Source organism: Styela clava, chromosome 9 (genome assembly GCF_964204865.1).
Source record: "Styela clava chromosome 9, kaStyClav1.hap1.2, whole genome shotgun sequence".
NCBI classification, from domain to species: domain Eukaryota; kingdom Metazoa; phylum Chordata; class Ascidiacea; order Stolidobranchia; family Styelidae; genus Styela; species Styela clava.
Genome location: NC_135258.1, coordinates 8,323,274 through 8,343,433, shown reverse-complemented (window position 1 = coordinate 8,343,433; position 20,160 = coordinate 8,323,274). Strand labels below are relative to the sequence as shown.

Sequence of the window (20,160 nt, the reverse complement as noted above, 5' to 3'; positions counted from 1 at the left end):
CCAATATGCGTAAGAAAGGCACGCATAAAACATCTCACATAAAAAAACATGTACATGCCGAATAATGTATAAACACAATTAACTCTAGTGAGAATTTTGCTGCTGTTTCGTTTCCAATATTGGATTGCAAACGAGGCCTCAAAGAAGTTTTTGCAACATGTAGCTCTGCAGAGGCGTGCTGCCCGATTTCTTTGCTTCGTTTTAATTGAAGCTAGTGATGAAAATGTTTTTTTCACATAACGCAGTAACTGATTGAAAATACGGTATTTGCCATCAAGAGATATTCAAAATTGTGACAGTTATTCTTTCTTAAATCTGGACTGTAAAGTAGAATCACACTTTTAATCAAGATTTTTCTTTTTCATCGGTTTCATCATATTAGACCCTCTGCAGTTGATCGACGCCTCAAACGAAATGAATTTACATTACAATGACAAAGTCGTCGGTGACTTGGCAAGTTGGCACCAGGATCAAAATTCTACTATGTCTGCTCAAAATATTCTAAAAGATCTCGGCCCATGTTTTTTTGCGCGACGCAGAGCAGAGAAAGCACGCGTGCCGATTTTTCAATTTTGCCGGATTTGATGGAGTGCATTCGCGATGAATCGGAGCCGAAAAAGCAAAAAGTGTGAAAAGTCGGCGCCGAGATGTCGCGAAATACGTCGCAATATGACGATGGATGAGAAATTTCGTAATAAACCAACGCAACCTCGTCTTCGTTAAAGCGATTGGGACGGAATAAAAACAATGAAATTTCTCGCGGACCGGCGGTTGGGAACCACTGACCTATAGGACTCACAGATTTATATGTAAAATAAGCTTGCAAATCAGAATTGCCTGCAATGTTATTCCAGGAAACAATTAGATAAATAGCCTTTCATGTGGGCATTTCCATTTGTTTAGCTTATGGGATGTTTAAAAAGGACCGAAACTGAATCACAGCAACACTTGTTCCAGAAACTTAGATCTACACCTAATTTTTTAACTTTAAAGTAACACATTTTTTTATACAGATCTATATATTTCATGACACAAATATTGTTTTATAAAAATATTTACAATTTAGCATTATACACATTTATCACACCATTCCTGGTTTCGCATACATCGGCAGATGGTAGTAATTGTAACTCAAGAAGCTGAGAAGACGATTTTCGACAGCTTTTTTCAAGCCGATACTTTGATAGAATTCTCGTAAGTTTGCTTTCTGTTCTGATGAAATATTTAGATCTTCTTTAACGAGCTGTTGGACTTCAGCTTCGAGTGATGATAAGCTTCCTCCACCTGATGGCGGCATACTGAGTAATTCCCGAACCTACAAGTAATAGAAACAGATATATATCTGATCTAGGAATATCTTCTTGTAGTATATTGGTCATACCATTGAAGTGCCAACGTGACACTTTGAAATTGTTGAAAAAATAAATATTCACCATAAACAGAATAAGATACAATAATGAATCGTGTATACTGTCTGTTCCATACTGCGGTATGTGTTCACATTTCCAAGGATGCAGTGGGAGCAAACTTAGTGGATACGTGTTTTGGAGTCAGAGTGTCCAATTTTTGGTGGAAACTTTGAAATCATTAGGTTAACTGTGCATTCTCAACAGACAATGAAAAAAGCTCTTTCATGCGATATTTGTTTGGAGGCTGGAGTCAACATTTCCTACCGCATGGAGTCGTTGTTTAATTGGCTCAAATTTTGGAGTCTCAGTCGGATGTAAATTCCCCGTTTTCACAGCCCTGTTACCATCAAACCCAGGACCCAACAAATTAGTTGGCAATGCCGCAATGAAATTATCCTGACCCTGTAACTCTACAGATCAGTGGTTGGTTTTCCACGCCCTTCTTCAAAGCAACATTGTGAAGCATTGTAACAAAACCAGCCAACTTACCTCTTGTCTGAGGTCTCTGAACCTGTCGTGGAAGATTGCCATGCACCACGGTTCACGGAAAAACTCGAACAAATCTGCGATCAGACCTTCCTCTACCCTTGCAAGAAGATTGTTCAAATATCTTTCATGGATGTTGTACAGTTGAGTGATGTTCCAGACGGGGATAGGAAGGCCTTCACCAGCTTAGCAATGAATGAAAAAGATGTGATATATGATTACTCAAACACGGCCTTAATTTTGTTAATGGGTTTGGGCAGTTTGATCATTAATATACATTAGGAACAAAATGGACCTAAGCAGGAGCCCTGAGTAAGCTGCCAAAATTAACAGTGAGCAGGCCGACTATGTTTGAAAAAGATTTTTTTTTCAAAAGAACGAGAGTCCAAAAGACGGCTCAACAATTACCAGCATGCATCTGAAACGAATAACGGAATATCTAACTAATCCCATGGACATTCCCCGTTATCAACGTAATAAAGCCAAACCAGAGGTCGTAGTTCATACACCAGTTGAATATATAATAAGATAACACTTTTGGTACTCCTTAAGTATGTGCACCAAGATGTCGCATAACCTGAACCCTAACCTGGTACACAACCTGAGTTCAGGTTGTGCGCCATCTTGGTGCGCATATGTCAGGAGGTCCCCACTTTCACTGTTACAAATGCAAGAGTTAGTAATGATTACCTTTCACGACACAAGTAATAGTTTCCACACAGTTCATTTGGTTGATATGTAATCTGAAATAATTTCCATTTTTCACGCTTCCTGTTTCAATCTCATGCCCATGGTTTGGATTTGCAAGTTGAGACTCATATGCTTGAGTTGCTCCAGGTTTTCTCACATGAAGGTATTCAAAATTACCAGGTAGATAACCATGAAACACCTGAAGTATTTAATTTGATAAATATTAGAAAATTGTTTACTTATAGTTTTTGATTAGATTTTCAAAATTTCAATACAGAATAAATTAGTGGATGTCGAAAAATAGGATGTCCAAATTTTATCTAATTCTCAGTGATAAATTGTTACTTCAAATTCCATCATTTCCAATAAAACTAGCCTTGTTGGGTATGCATCCCTAAAAATGTCGTATATAAAAGTGATGTATTACAAATTTTTAATTAAAAAGAGACAATAATAAATAGTTATGTCGGAAGTGGGGATTGTGGAATACTACAGTGAATAACAATCTTTAAATGATATTTGATCAAACATTAAGAGGGACGACTCTATTATAACTACTAATGTAATAGTAATAATCTTAACGATTAAAGCACAGATCTTTTTCAATTAATGTACCAATACTCCTAAACCCAAAGTATGCCCGCAGTCGCCAAGCCCAATACATAACTTATTTTTAGCAGCTTGGTAAATCATACCTTGCAATCACTGAAAATCGGTGTCAGTTTGGAGTATGGATCATTCGGATCATTTTCTTCAATCATTGACTCCAATGTAGGATCAAAAAGTGGCAAAACAGACATTGCAAGACGAAATCCAATTTCACATGAATTATATCCATCGTGGTTGGACCAGTCTTCAGCATGGTAACGTCGAGCGTATTTCGTCAGTGGACCAGCTGCTCGAATTACAGGATCATTTGTACAAAAGTTGGTGTCAATCACGAGACGTCCATCAAAAACGAGACAAGCATCATTTACTGATTTGAATGTCCAAGCGTCGATACATTTTGGATAGAAAGAAAGGAATGCATGGCACTCGATGATGACAGGTTTAGTTGGAGTGGTGAATGAGACTTCTGATATTTTGTTCGGTGCAACATCACTCATTTGCCAATCCGCAAAAACACAATCTATGTGATACTGGAAGAAAAAAATACGATTATATATGAAATAATTATTTAATATTAACAATAAAAAGATATTGGAGAATATGGTAGAATATTAGTTGCTGATATTTAGTGCATACACAATCAACAATCATTTTACAGTTTGAGAAAATAATTATCCACAAAAATGTAATGAAAATCGGACAACAGAGACCATTGACCAGTGTCAGTATTTATAATAGGATATATAGAAGGCACTTTTAACTAAAGATTTTTTATCTTTAGACTGAAGAAAGGCAATAAGAAAAGCTTAACCATAGAACAGGTATGAGGTAAGGTATGAGTTCTCAGGGTAATCATCAAACATTGCGCTACCTAACAAAAGTAATATTCAAATATTGTGAATCATTATTATTCAAATATTCTCTGTTATATTTTATGTGAGAGAAGACACGCTAATACATGACATCAATTCAAAAAGTTGGTTTCTCTGCACAATAAGAATCATTACTAATCATCAAAGGTTAAATGAGGTTGAATCGATAACAAAGATTTATGAAATATTTATATTTGGAAATTTACTTCTGAAAACTAAAATGTAAAGCATTGATCCCATTGATTTCAAATAACTTATATATCATATTAAGCAGCATACCTCCACCCCAGCATCTTCAATGGCTTTCATCACAGCTTTAACGAGCCCATGTTCTTGAAACGTGTCAGGTTCACTAAATTTATGAGATGAAGGTGGCTGAATAAGAGCAAGATTTTGCCCAGGAACTCCACATGAAAGTAACGATTGCAAAGTGAAATATGCATCCAATGAATTTCCATAAATGACAACTTTGCCTTGAAATTCCTTCACTCTGGTAAAAAAAGTGCATATATATAAATAAACATAACATATAAATAATTTGAAATAGAAAATTTTTAAATTAAGAACTGGTGCACAAACAAATTCTGGTGGTGAGTCTTTAAATAAAATGGCCCAATACCTTTCTCAACACACATTGTATTTTAAGAAAAACCTAAGCAAAAATAATATACAGCCTCAATAATCAATTCACGTAACAGATGATGAAATCGAAAGTATAAGTGAACAAAAAATGATTATGAAATCCCAAGAGCAAATAAAACTTACAAAAGTTTAAAATGTACAGAGTTTAAATAAAAAAGTGCCAAAGAAAGTATTAACGTACACTAGTTTGATTAGTTAATATTGGTAATATTAATTGCGATATAAAACTTAAAGATCCACTGCTCACAACTTTACCTACAGATAATTTGATCATTATTGGGCGCAATGTGATTAAAACGCTGGACCCAACTGTCACAGGTTCAAGATCCTCAGAGGCTCAATTCCTGCATCCAACAACTTATCCAGGGTAAAAAAAAAACTTGTTTAAAATTTAAAGTTTTTAGTGGCACAAGTTATTTATCATTTGCATTTGAACTTTACAAGTGAAGTTTCTTACCCGGTTATCCATTTCATCATTTGTTTTTCATCCATTGATTTATTTATTGTCATGACATTGACAGGTGGTTCGTATGGATAAGGTGATTCAATAGCACGAGGTGATATTATGTGATTGGTTGCACCTTCTTCTATGTCAACCTTGGTTGGTTTTGGTACCTGGGAACATAAATATAACTTCATTTTGACTCCATAATCAGCATAATAGACGTTAAATAACTGACAAAAACGAAATAAATAAAACTGATTATAGAATTAGGAAAGTGAACAAAACCTTAAATAAGGTTTGAAACGTACAGATTTTCAATTGAAAGGTGTTGTTAAAAGAAGTAGATGATGAATTGAAATCTTAATTATGAAGCAGACAGCATTCCTCAATACTAAACTGAATCTCATATTCATCAAATACGATCACAGTGATCACAGATGAAAAAAAAGAGGTTGACTATAGCTGTACAATAATTGGTGCCTGCATCTCTTGGTCTATGAAGCAAAATAATAAGGAAATATATAGTCGAGCATGTTCTTGATGTTGGCAAATTTACCAGGATATTACTTGATAAATATAGTATCAACATCTATGATCCGAGTTTATTCAGAAGATTGGCTTTTATGTTGTCACATTCACCAAGATAATATTTGTATGTTCTTATTTCTTACAAGTGATTCTTAAATTTTGTGTCATGGTTTCCAGTGCGTTGCCAATTATCATTTCAAAAAATATTAATGCTTATTTGTCCAAGTTTGGAACTTGATTTAAAATCTTCGAATCTGTTGAAATTAGCATTGAGATAGAAGTGCAACTTCCAATATCGAATATTCAGCCACATTACCAGTCTTTATTTGGAAAAAAGTAAGCTCACATATTGCTTTGATTGAGTGTGTATATATCAAAAATTTTTGGCATGTCATAATAAAATTTCACAAAATTCAAATTTTCTTTCAAATGCGTCACAATTTATATTTCAGAAAGTAATCGAGTCATGAGTTTAAGAACTCATGCCTTACACTCTCATGCTCGTCAAGGATAACCATTTATTAATATGTTAGACATGACTATATTACCTGATACTGTTGTCCAGTACATAACATCAAGTAATCATATGAAACTTTCTCTCCGCCTTCTAATATAACATACTTGTGTGAACGATCAATGGCCACCATGTTCCCTGATAAAAGAAAATTGTATGAATGGCGAAATAGGATGGAAGAAAGCAGATAAGATTGCTCAATCGTATAGCAAAACCACAACATATAGTCCGATATCTAGTCTTGATTGAATAAATAAAATGGTCAGTTTTACCAATGCATTATTCCAGATGCATTGACTCGAATGTTGCAGGAAGCTACAGATCACCAGTGCTTATGTGAGCCAACCAAAAAAGGAGAGTTTAGTAATCTCCTAGCACATAATTATCCCTCAGGGGATTCGATTCCGCAAAATCGGACAGGGTGATCGGTGGTATGATAGCAAGCACATAATGTGGTTCTGGTCCTTCCAAACTAAAAGAAGCTCCTTATCTAACAGTGGCTACTTGTGAGGAGCCTCGCTTGCAGTAAAATAAGAAAAATGAAAAGAAATTTGAATTCATGAGTTATTGAGAAAACATTCTTACCTTGTACGACATTCACCCATGTCGCAAGCGACATGCAAGCAAGTTGTTCTGTAGTGTAACTATAATCTGCAGAATGAATTTTATCTGGAAGTCCATCCTTTGCTATCAGCGTTAAATTATTAAATCGAAGGTGGGGACAAAAACTCAAAGTTTCAAGAAATGAGATTCCGACACTTGATGCTCCAACAACAATAATGCGAGCATTGATTGTAACCTGGTTATAAAAGGAAATATATTATTCCCTGATTCATTGATTAGATTTGCCCAAATACATCCAATACAGCAAAGTAATATCAATATTCTCAGGAAATATCCAGTTTTCACTTTCCCACAAAATTTCCCCATAGTAGAATCTTTAATTAGCATTTATGTAATAAGACAAACAGGTTATTAGTGGACACAGTGGCATAATGGTTAGAGTATTGGACAAAACTACATTAACATTGCAGGTAAAATATCTTGGGTTCAAACTCCACTGGTAAACAATGCCAAAGCAGAAAGTTTTCGTCTTTCTAAAAATAATAGCACCTTACAAATAAACAGTTGCTTGTTAAGCGGAAAGATGAAAAAAACTTCATAAAAAGCCATGGCCATTATGCCATCAAGTACGTACATTAAAGTTAATAATCATCCAATTCAAAATCTACAAGACTACATAATAATATATAAAAATTTTCAAATTCACCTTTGGTTCAAGGGTCAATTTTCTATTGATATGATAGAGAGCATAAGGAGGCATGTTATCAACTATTCTTTCTGAAGGAGCATTTTCATTCAATTCATCAAGTGGATATACAATCTGACGTCTTGCTCTCACAGGTACCAAATAGTTGATGCCTGGAATTTAAAAATAAAACATCATCCTTAGATAATATTTGGAATTTGGATCATTTTTAATTTGAAGGTAAGGCAATGAATACAAGATGTGACACAGGGTAAGTGCTGCCAACATAGTTAGGCCCACACTTTGACCACTGACTGAGCCATCACATCCAAGACAAATTTAACTAATATTACCTGTAATAAGTGAATGTTTCTTGGAATTGTCTTCACAATCTTTTTCAACTGGATAAAACAAACAAGACTTGTGTCCTTGTCGAAGTATTTCTTTGAAGAATTGTTTGGTGTAATGCTAAAAATATTGAATTGAAGATGCAATTTCTGAGACTTAATACTATTCAAATAGTAAGAAATGAGAGAAATTCTATCCTAGGTTCAACAAAAATTTCAGTTGCTGTAGTTTTCTTGAGTATGCTCGCACATGCATAATCAATCACAGTACATAGGATAGGAAGAATAGGCAATAGAATATTTAGCCCAGAAGAAGGGAAAGCCAATATGATGACCCAATCATATGTTGAACCACTTTCTTTTATTTGGTTACCATGTTGAGTGGGAATGAGGAACCAGTTAGGTATTTGTTTCAGATGATTTTACTTTTGCAATCTCCCCCCAACAAGCTTGAGATAACACTGCTGATTATCTAGATTGCTTCAATTCTGTGCAAGAAGATATTTGATTAACCGTAGGCAAGTTGAAGGTTTCACAATGCACTCATATTTGGAACATCTGGACTAGTCACAGAATAATTGTTTTCTATCATAACGTTAACTGTGTTCTAACCGAAATAAGTATAATACCGTAATTCCTGACCTCTCCCTTGGCAACTGATTGATTCACTAATTCTCTATTGTCAGTTCAATACATCAAAATTATTAATTTACCTGGAAAACAGGATTGAGACTGAAGTGATGTAAGTGACCATGTTCATCTCTTCTATGATGGTTGAAATAAATGAAATCTTCAATATTGTAATGTGATCGAATGTATTCAATGTTTTCTTCTCTTCTCACAATGGCGACACCAACTATCTGGAATTGGGCATTGAAACTTTACAAAAAGGAGATTTTTCAGGAAACTTTCATGTTGTAGAAAGACTGTGACTGGAGGATATTGCGGTTGAATGAAATGCAAAAGAACAAAAAGAAATTGCAGAAAATAATGACACCAAAATTTTATAAAAAAGATTATAATTTTTTGTGTTTACTATATTATCAACTATATAATTTTCTCAAATGAATTATTTTTTGCATAAGGCTATAGACAAGCATCCGGCTTCTACTGCTGGAAGGATGGAAAACTGCCAGGTTCAGCGTTGCCTGCCTAACCATTTACACTTTTGGTGAGGTGGCATGCACAGGGTTTAGACCTAAGCTCTTCAATCTTTGATACCAAGGTAAATAAGTATAATGATTTGTCCACCATTCGATCATATGCAAAACATTTGGAAAGCATGCCTGTAATCCATCAAATTCAATTCGAAATATACCATAATTTTACTAAATTGTAAAATAGCAGACATGAAAAACAGCAATCACCTGCCCCAAGCATTCTGCTACGAAAGCTTGAACTTCTGTGCCATCATCATCTCGTCTTGATGAGTTGAAAATCTCAACATCATTTAAAATATCCTGAGTGGCTGATAATGCAGTCACAAGATCTGTAATCTGAAAACAAAATGAATTAAAATATTACTATCTACAATTTGCCAAACATTGAGAATTTGTATTGCAATTTTGTTTAAACTGACTCTCCATTAGACTCCATTATTTTTTAATTATAGTGTGTGTGTAAGTGTAATAGAGTGTTTGAAATAATATGTAAATATATATTACTCACCTGTTTTGTATCTTTTGTTACGACAGGTCTCACAACAAAATCATGAAGAAGACCTCCTCTATGAAATATATAGAGTTCTTGACTGACAAGCATTGAATTTTTTGGAGTGACTCGAACAAAATGTTGCAACAGAGGAAATTCTTGAACGAAATGAGGAACAGTGATAACAGCAAACTCTTTACCAGGAAACAACCTGATGTATAAAAAATGCAGTTTTAAATTTATTTGACCTTAGAATAGGAATTTGATAATTAAAGGAAAGCAGACAAGAAGTCCTAATCATATGACGTATCACTGCCTCTGGTCCAGTTATCCCCATGTCAAGTATGGGATTAGTTAGCCAGTTATTTGTTTCAGATGTTTGGACTTGATGGTGGAGGAAGCTGTAACTGACCAATGGTAAAGCGAACCACAATACAACAGCAAGGAGTCCCGCAATCCTATCGTACCTAATTTCGCTTCGTGGGATTTAAACCTGTGAAACAACACATGGTAATCAGACGAGTGACTCGTATTCCGACCCTCAACATGATTCACCAACTGCCGTGCTGCTTGCATAGCACAAGTAATATAAATCTTAGGTAGTAATCAAGCAGTATAACACTACACTTGATACGACTACACTTCTTCAAATATCATCAAAATTGTAATTAGAGTAAATTTACGAGGGATGTACCTTAGATGAAAAAGACTGAGCCACATTAACATTTCGAGCTTAATCATATTATCTGTTGAGTTACTGTAAATCTACTTGAATAATTCAAACAAAATTACAATTTATTAAATAAAAATCTAAGAAAATGTTTTTTAATTGTAATCATACTTGAAGACTTGAGGTAAGAAGTCCGCAGATCTCATCTCATACAATTCATCAATGCAAAATAACTGAAGTGAAAAACAGTTCGATTCTCCAAAATATTGAGGCTCAAACTGAAAGAAATATAAATATAAAGAATGTTAGGTATTGAAAATCACATATATGCCAGGAAGGCAGAAAATAAATAAGATGGCTTAATCATATGCACCATGGTGCACCATGGCCTCTTGTCCATTTACCAGTCAGGGAAGCCAGATATGAGAAAATCTGACCAATTAATCATTATGAATGTATGGACTAAAATTCAGTCCAGTCAGAACTGTCCAGTTACATGAGCGAAGGAGCAAGGGGTCCAACATCTCATTGGCACATAATTATATTTCACACGATTCAAACTTGCAAAACGGACAAGGACAAATACATAGGAACAAATGGTGGATTAAACAGAATGAAATACTTGGTTATAAACCATAAACTTGCTTCAGCATCCTTCGTGACCTAGCTCACATACAAACTGTCAGAAAACAACTATTTCCGATCTACGTATTATGTTTTTAAGTGCTTTCAAAAATTCTAATTTGCACAATTTACATGCTACATTATATATATATTTGAAATATTCAAAATGAAACAAAGTATCAAAAATTAATGTTACAAATAAAATCCTAATATGGCTTGTTTTATTTATGAATCATGACTATCTTTGCAACAACTATCTTCAATCTCACTGGTGGTTTTTGAACAGGAGTTGGAACATCTTCGAATGGTGTTTGTTGTCGTTCCACATTTTCAATTCCAGATGAAGGTGATGGGGCTTCTTCAGTTGGATCCTCGCCATCCTCAGCATCATCAGTTTCTTGTGATGAACTTTTTTCCTAATGAATTCAAACAGATAATATTCTATGAATTCTGCAAATCCTCATTTCACAATCAATGAGTACTTATTGCATATTTTTCTGGTTTCAAACTGTTTTTTTTTTAAATAATATGAATTTTTATTTCGAATATTTTGGCGGTGATAAGCCAAAAATGAACTTCGAAATGATGAAATCAATGAGAGAATTGCTGGACTTTTCACCAATATAGTGTTCTTCGGATAACCACTTTAGGACTCCCTCCATCATCAAGTCCATGTCTTGTACAAATACCAGCTATCTATATCTGATATTGGTAACAGAATGGGAGGCCGTGATGTGGCATATACTAGAACCATCTTATTGTCTTCCCTCTTTCCGAGAAAAATATGGGAAATTTATATCTTATCCCAGGGGTGGGCAAACTACGCTTCGTTGAAGTGTTTCATCCAGCCCATTTGTTCCAGCTGAAATTACGACTATGGTATTTAGGTTTTTTAGGACTTTTTTGTGCGACCGTAATTGCTGCAGCACATTTTTTCCTCTTGCTCGTACATTAATTTCAACACTTAAATTCAATTATTTTGTTTATACTCACGTCACTAACCTTCCAATGGTAATTACTACATCTCCTGCAGCAAATACCTATTGCATTACATCAGTGAAACGAGCAGGCAGCAATTGTTTATCGAGCTAGTTAATTTTAAATAGACTGTTCTTCATTTATAATTCCATATTGAGTTTTGAACGTCCGGCCAAGTAACCAATTTTATTATCTGTAAGAGGGCTTACTTGGGAAAGTAATTGCTCACCCTTGTCTCCTCCTTTACTCACGGACTTACGATAAGTAAAATTGAATTACATGATAAAAGTAGAAACACAATAATAATAATAATAATATGTTTCCCACCAGTACTGCCCTGCTTTCTTCTTCTGCAGGTTGTTCTTCAGGTTTTGCTGCTTCTGTTACTGTTGGGTCTTCAGGAGGAGGTGTTGGAGGAGAATCATCTTTCAATTTATCATCAGGATGAGGTTTTCTTAATCCATGAAACGACGCAAGTTCGTATTCTTTCTGTAAATAGATGCAATGATGGTGATTGACAAGGTATCGTCACAAATTTTATTTTTATGTAAATTAATGATTAATAAATATAAATGAAGATTAGGATTTGCATATCAACACGCATCTGGTTACCAGTGCAGTCCAAGTTTGGAACCACCTGTTTGTATTTACCCAATCTTGAGGTAGCTCTTTGTGACCGTTTTCATTTTCAGCTTATAAAAAAATATACTGAATCCAAATGAATACAGCGAGACTATGTATAATTTCTTAGGGCAGTGGTTTTCAAACTTTTTGGTGGAGCAGAATCCAATGAAACATTCCAGAGAAACCCATGTGCAATTGTTTAATTGTCTGCATTGTATAAACTATAAATATACATGAAAGCAAACATAATACTCACAAAAAAGACGATCTTTAAGTGTCGCAAGCTTAATAATAGTGGCAAACCTAATAGGTATTTGATTATACTTAACAATATACATATATTAATATATGGCCCTGGAATTGGATAAAAACTTTTGGAACTCCTGGTCTGTGCTGGCAGAACTCTAGATAAAACCCTGGATACAAATCACTATCTTAGGGTAATTTTTGATGACTTTCTAAGGTATTATACCTGCAGTAAATCAATGTTAACGTGGCTACACATGCTGATAAATCCAATTGCTTTTCCACCAACTTCAGCAACCAATGCATGATTATCTTCATCTTGTGCTTCAATTAATTCAGCAAGAAAATGATCACCATATGTCTGAGAGCAAAAGAATATTAAAGTGAAAGTTGAAACAAAATTACCACAATCATTAGAATAATGGGATTTAGTTGAATAATATATTTTCTGTAATTCAAAAAATGATGTTATGAGTTAATATTTCTTCAATTCAATACAGAAACATCTAATTTGGCCAGATTTGAACGTCGGTATTGCACAGCTTTATATCACAGAATTTTTTTTTTTTAATTCATTTTAATTTAGCAATAATATATACAAAGCTAAAACGTCACCAAACTTTCACGGTGAGATAGCTTAAAATGAGCAATTTCAACAAAACAAGACATAATTTAGATTATTGAACCTGAACTAACATAGTCGGTATGCTGAGAAATCTCCAGTAACGGTGCTATTTCAATACAAAACATCTAATTCAACAAAAACATAATAAATGAAAATAAGCAATATCATAATACATGATAAAAAGACAATGAAAAAATTACCTGGGTCAGATTATCATTCAGTCTTAGAAATATCGGTAACAAATCATCATTATCTTCAACAACAGCTCTTCTTATATGAAGTACTGGAACATGAGAATGACGATAACATCCATACAGGTTGAAACGTTCTAAATAAAAAATATTATTTATAGATCCATTGAACTCAATTATTACATGGATACTTTAAGAGAGTTGTCTTGACTTTATTTCTAAAAATAGTACACTCATATATTTATTCTGAAGTAGGTTTCATACAAGGCACATTTATACACACAGTTTATTCGATTGAGAATATCTAAGAAGACAACCCAACCGAGCACATTCAGGGTTATATTGTGATGACTTTCGAAGTAAACACAGCTGGAAGATAGGCTCCAGCGCAAACATAAATCATTATCAGTAAATAATGCTAACCCACGGAAATTTACAACAAAATATAATAAATTGAGAAACCCATTAATCGAATTGTTCAACAATAATTTGGACCTATAGTCTTGACCCCATGACTATCGTTCAATCAAAGAGGTGCAGGCTATTCCAAACGAAGTGAAAGCCTACTTTTCAGTAGTTGCTTGTCCAGAGTACTGTCAGAGTAAAAATGTGAGACATAATGATTCAAACTCACCTCCATCCTTTCCTTCTATCTGATGAAATATTTGTCCGAGAGCTTGTTCTGGTTTGACATTATTTCGTAGCACAAGGAATAGAAAATGAAGATCTGGAACTGCATTGAACACAGTTCTTACAATCTCAGTCGCACATCCTATTGTGTAATCGGACTTGGCCACAAAATAATGAAGAAACAAGCTGACAAAGGAAAAAAAGAATTATTTATAAATAAACACATTGGCAATTAGTGACATTCACAATTACATGTCTTTTAAATATTATACATTGGACTTCACTGGATGCTGTGTTTGGGCTTCTAATTGGAGTTAAATTGACAAATGATATGTTAGCTAAAAACAAGATGGATAAAAGTTTTTATCCCGTTTGCCTAACCAAGTCATCTCAGTAACAACAATGGAAAAATGTATTTGCAAGACATATTCATCAAATATCTCTAGTTCCCAATCAAAAAAGGAAACGCCATGATAAATATTTCTATTGATTGGGTTTCTACGAGAATAACTACTTCTCCGTCTTCTATGCTTTTGTGCCAGTAGATCCGTAGGATGCAAGGATGCTGTAGCAAGAGTAAAGATAAATATCCTAAGTGATTCAAGAGTCTTGCTGCACACTAACTCAAATATATTTCTGTAACGTTTCGTCTGACCAAGGTCAGCTTTCCTCAGACATACATAGTTCAACTACAACCTTGGTCAGATGAAATACAGAAATATATTTGAGTTAGTGTGCAGCAAGACTCTTGAATCACTTAGGATAAATATTTTTATTTGAGTCAATTTCAACTTTATTTACTTCAAAATTTATTGACAATATTGTCAAATCTTAATTTTACAGAAGATTCAAATCTTCCATTAACTGAGTGAAACAAGTATGCAGCTGAATTAAAATAAACATTAAAACTTATTAATGCTACTGAACTAGTGACAGATTATCAATGATAGTGCAAAAGATTGCAAACTAATTTTCACTCAACCTATTCAACGCTGTGCATTTCTCAATAACAGGATATTTTGCATCTTTCATCCATTCCTCCCATTTTGCAGAATCACAAACATCTTGAGGAAGAGGAGGATAATCAAGAAATCCAGCGAATCCAAGAACCTGAACAAGAAATCCAATTGCACAGATGTAAATATATAGTGTATTTATAGTTTAGTAATTGGAAATTGCATTACATTAAATGCCCATTCTGTTTAGACTTAGGATGAACATGAGAAGTAAAACATCAGAATGATGTCATCAGCTCAAAAAACAACTAAAAGTTTCAATGTGATTCATACAAAATCACGAGTGAGAAGATAAGGCAGAAACAGCATTTTTTTAAGAAGAAGTTTTTATTTTCCTATATTATTTAAAACGACCCGACTAGCGTTTAATAATGTTTCCTATTTTGATTCATCGTGCTATGCTGAGAGAAAAAAAAATCAATCGGTTGGGAAACTTCAGTGTAAGCAGTTCTAACCATTGTTCTATTTCCGTTATCCTAATCATACTATTTTGTTTGTCAGAATTGAAAACTATGATAATCAAGTTTTGTTTAGTTTAGTTTAGCACATTGCATATTTTGGCTATTAAAGCATGAATTAGATCAGCATAGCTACTATATTGACAGAATCAAACCCATTTTCATCATCTTAATCATAAACCATCAAAATCAGAAAATATATGCCAACAACTAGAAAATCTTAAGCCTGAAACAAAAATTCAACTCATAACAATAAAATTCATTCAACAAACCTCATTTTCTTCATTTATCAATGTAACAGCAAGGTTTGCTTTTTCTATCAAATGGACAACATTGACATGACCAAACTGTTCAACTGTGTGATTTGAAACTAAATCTAAAATTGCTGGAGCATCCAATGATTCTGTTCTCCTGGCATTTATTACCTGGAATTAGGAGATAAATGACTGTCATTTTAATTAACCCCAAAAAATCATGTTCTCATACTAATACAGTAATATACACGTACCTATAATAAATATTAATTCTTTTACATTATTTCTGTAAAAAGCTGAGGCTCTATTTGAAATAAACATATATATTTCAATTTCACCACAGCATTAAGAAGAATTGTAAGCAAAACTTATGATCTTTGCTTTCAACAACTTGCATTTTCAAGGATGTCCATTTCAAAAATTTCTTCACAAAAACCAAGGTTTTCATAGTCATATATATTTTTTGGAACCTGTAGTAATGTATGATTTATTATACGGTTATCTTACCTCAGTCGGTCCATGGGAAGACGCTATTGTCGTCATTTTGTTTCAATATCACACCCTCTCCTAATCTTGAATCTAAGAGGTTAATAACCACACCTAATTTACTAACTGGAATATCGTATCATAACTTATACATAAAAGAATATCAGCTATGAACAAACGGAATCCCCGAAACGCTTCCAATGAATAACAACTCCAACAAAATCTAGATTCTTTTTCAGCATTTGCAATGTTGTTGTCAATGGTGACCGATTAACCACTCTCTTGCGCTACGAGTGGCGAATTAAAATATATCTGATATTTTCACACTAATTTTTTATTACTGCAATTAAATTAAAACTCCTAGGAATACAGAGTGATCATTGAATTATCTGATTTATACTTAAATTTCCAAAACACAACTGATCAAAAACGCGAAAAGGAGGTAACGTTTACGACCACGCCTGAAAATCTATCTGAGTTAGAAAAGTGTCTGAGCGGAAGCGAAAAGGGGGCATTGTTACGTCACTTGCTGATTGGCCAATGTCGCGATGTAAACACGGAAGTCGATGCCTGGAGAAAGGTCCAAGTAAAACAACTTTCTCAGGTCCCCCGGACCCTATATTTTGACCAAAGATTTGCTCTTTCATTTCAATTCCCGACAGTAATCTCTTTCTTACTGCTCATCTAAGGTCTCGCCTGTACCAATACCAACTTTCGTGGCCTCACATTCAAAAGATTTCTTTCCCATGCACTTTTTCATCAAGTTTTTTATTAAACGTATAATTTATTTATTGAAACAATCGAATTTCGTCATTTGCCATGAAGGACATTTTTTAATTCACCATATATAGATACATTTCAACATGCACATATACTGTAATATATTATAGGTAATAAACCGAGGATTTCACCGACCGAGGATTTCACGCAGTCTGAAATCCTTTTTTTAATTATTCGAGCTTAGATCTTGCTTTCGCATCTATGAATGCAAGTCGTTGGGATGCATCAATCAAATGAATCAAATCAAGAATACCTTTAATGAATATTAATGGAATGCCAGTGTAAACAAGCAGGCTAACTATTCCAACATTGAATCCAGCAAATTCGATCATTGAACCGTTTGTGAAGTGAAGAAAATACAAAATAGCAAAGAACACTTCATTGCCGAGTATGCCGACAGATAGGACGAAGAACATTGTCGGAGAAAACATCTTAAGAAAAAATTTCCTTCAGTATTAATGTTTTTGTGGCTGTTTCCTCCGAGGTGAGACACGTGAAAATGCATCCAGTGGCCAGCAATATCGAGAGCTAAATTTATTGGAAACCACTGTGTATAATCCGGGTAAAAATTGACAACAGCGCCGTGAAGTAAAGCTGGTATCGCTCGATTTGATATCTGGTCCACCATTTCGCCAAATTGCGTGAATTGATTATAAAAGCGGGCCACTCGTCCACCAACTTCGTCAAAAATTATACTGAGGATGAGACAGGAAAGGGCGATAATATAATTTGTCTTGCTGAAATAGAATGCAGTGAACGTTTACGTAACTATGATTCTTGCGTAGCTAACAACGTTCGGCCGAACAACATAACATCACGAGCAGTAACTTCTTTCCCCGTTATTCTATACTCAGCTTTGAAGTGCACAATAACTGCAAAAATATTTTTCAAATGCTGCAAACAAAGATAGGATTAGTTTGGTTTAATATCTCACGATTTCAACACGCGCAGAACTCTTGTCATTGATCTTAAAAGTAATTGACAGCGCACCAAAAATTTCCGGTGCGCACATTTGTTCACAAATGCGATATTACCCAATTTTAATAATTTCGTTTGATTTCGAAAAATTCGTATTTTCCAATGCAAAGTAACAAAATTATGAACAGATAATTTAGGATTTGAAACACTAATATATACTATAGGAAACAACAAACAAATTTATATGGAAGTTTTCAGCTTTTGTCGTCTTGTGTGTTGCCAAATTTAATACTCTCATGCCCACCGAAGTGCTCGCTTACAGCTTCTCAAAAATATTTCTTTCATTTCCCGTGTCTTGTATGATAGCAAAGTATCAAATTATAATTCGGTCAATTTCAGGTTTATAAATGAGGTCCATCTTGCGTTTCCTGTTATCCACAGACTGCAACACATAGCACAGCCTTCTTGATCTAATTAGAATGTGACCTTTGTAATGTGGCGGAAATCAATTGATCAGCTGCAACACTTCAATATATTCTTGCTTTTCGAATTATATGTGATTTACATCCGTAAATGTATCTGTTTATTCTTGGGACGAATCCGACTCATTGGGGTTTTAAATCTGGCTTCAAGTTTGCGAGTTACTTATTGTAAGCAATTTAAACACAAAACGCAACCCCCCAAGTAGCTGATTATCCTCAATGTTACCGCGCCTGAAAACCCGCGACACGCGAATCATCTTCACTGTGATCAGAGTTTAATACAAAATTAATGCCTCAGCCAGGCTAAATTTTTTACTAACCATACTCCGAAAGTTCAATATTTCTAATACTGATAGGACAAAAATAGCTCAACGTGTAATAAATGGTTGAAAAATACTCGACACATTTCACAGAGAAAATTCAACCATTCAACCGTTTCTGAGCTCTGAAATTGGTTGTGAGTCTTTCCACCAATTCCCTGCTCGTAATTCAGAACGTAATATTAGCTGTTGAAAATTATTCAAAAAGAATATGTCAATAACATCATATGCGCCAGCCCCCGAGCCTGTTTGATTATTTATTTGGATCTGGCCATCAGGGGCATTTGTGTCTATAGCTTTACAGATACAATTTTACATTAAACTATAATATTATATATTAATAATAATTCCGAAACAGATATTTAGATTATAGCTTTACACAAAAAATATAAGTTAACAAAGTTTTACTTTTTGTGCACTCTAATTTGTCCGATAGAAAGATTGGAAGTTCCAACTCTTCCCTGAGATTGAGCATGCTTTCAAAGACTCCAATACTATGTTTTGAAGCTTTGCGATATAAATAGGTTAAATATGGGAATAAAAATAACATGTTACACAAAATGCAATAATAATACGAGTCCTAGTCATAATGCTAATAATTGGCTTTATAAATGGAATAGAAAGTTAAAAATGCTTGATTGGGAAATAATGTAATTTATTTTTATATCGCACCTCACTGATTAATTATTCGATCTTAGATCGTTCTTTCGCATCTATGGCTGCAAGTCGTTGGGATGCATCGCTCAAATGAACCAAATTAAGAATACTTTTGGTGAATATTATCGGGATGCCGATGTAAAAAAGTATGTCAATGAGCCCAACATTGAATCCAGCGACGTCGATCATTGGGCCGTGTGTAAAATGGAGTAGATACAAAAGAGCAAAGACCACTTCATGGCCGATAGACAGAACGAAGAATATTAGCGGAGACGTGTAGTACAATCGCAAGAGAAAATTTCCTTTAACATCGATGTTTTTGTGGCTGTTTTCTCCGATGTGCGACACGTGAAAATGCATCCAGTGGCCAGCAACATCAATAGCTAAATTCATTTGAAACCAAGTCGTATATTCCGGATAAAAATTGACAAGAGCGACATAAACACAAGCTGATATTACTCGATCTGATATCATGTCCACCGCTTCGCCGAATCTTGTGCATTGATTGAGAAAACGGGCCACTCGTCCATCAACTTCGTCAAGAAATATACTCAGGATAAGACAAGAAAAGGCGATAATATAATTTGTCTTGATAAAATAGAAAGCAGTGAATGTAACTATGATTCTTGCGTAGCTAACAAGGTTCGGTGCAAACGACATAACATCACGAGCAGTAACTTCTTTTCTAGACATTTCAAACTAAGCTTTGTTGAAGTACACAATAACTGCATAATATTATTCAAATGCTGCAAATAAGACA

General features: G+C 34.4%; 1 protein-coding gene and 1 pseudogene across 1 annotated transcript; both read right to left on the bottom strand.

The window, feature by feature from the left end:
* Positions 1–983: 983 nt before the first annotated feature.
* Positions 984–16,488, bottom strand: LOC120338971 (cilia- and flagella-associated protein 61-like). Its single transcript, XM_078116417.1, has 22 exons — positions 16,265–16,488; positions 15,776–15,928; positions 15,012–15,139; positions 14,034–14,215; positions 13,409–13,536; positions 12,810–12,944; positions 12,041–12,202; positions 11,005–11,151; positions 10,283–10,389; positions 9,460–9,652; positions 9,159–9,287; positions 8,505–8,651; positions 7,798–7,912; positions 7,466–7,617; positions 6,781–6,994; positions 6,230–6,333; positions 5,166–5,323; positions 4,346–4,556; positions 3,281–3,724; positions 2,586–2,784; positions 1,899–2,080; positions 984–1,315 (listed from the first exon to the last, which is right to left on the bottom strand). The coding sequence occupies exons 1-22, from the start codon at positions 16,298–16,300 to the stop codon at positions 1,082–1,084; spliced, it is 3,660 nt and encodes a 1,219-aa protein (XP_077972543.1). The 5' UTR covers positions 16,301–16,488; the 3' UTR covers positions 984–1,081.
* Positions 16,489–17,076: 588 nt separating this feature from the next.
* On the bottom strand, positions 17,077–20,160 carry LOC120338974 (CDP-diacylglycerol--inositol 3-phosphatidyltransferase pseudogene; annotated as a pseudogene).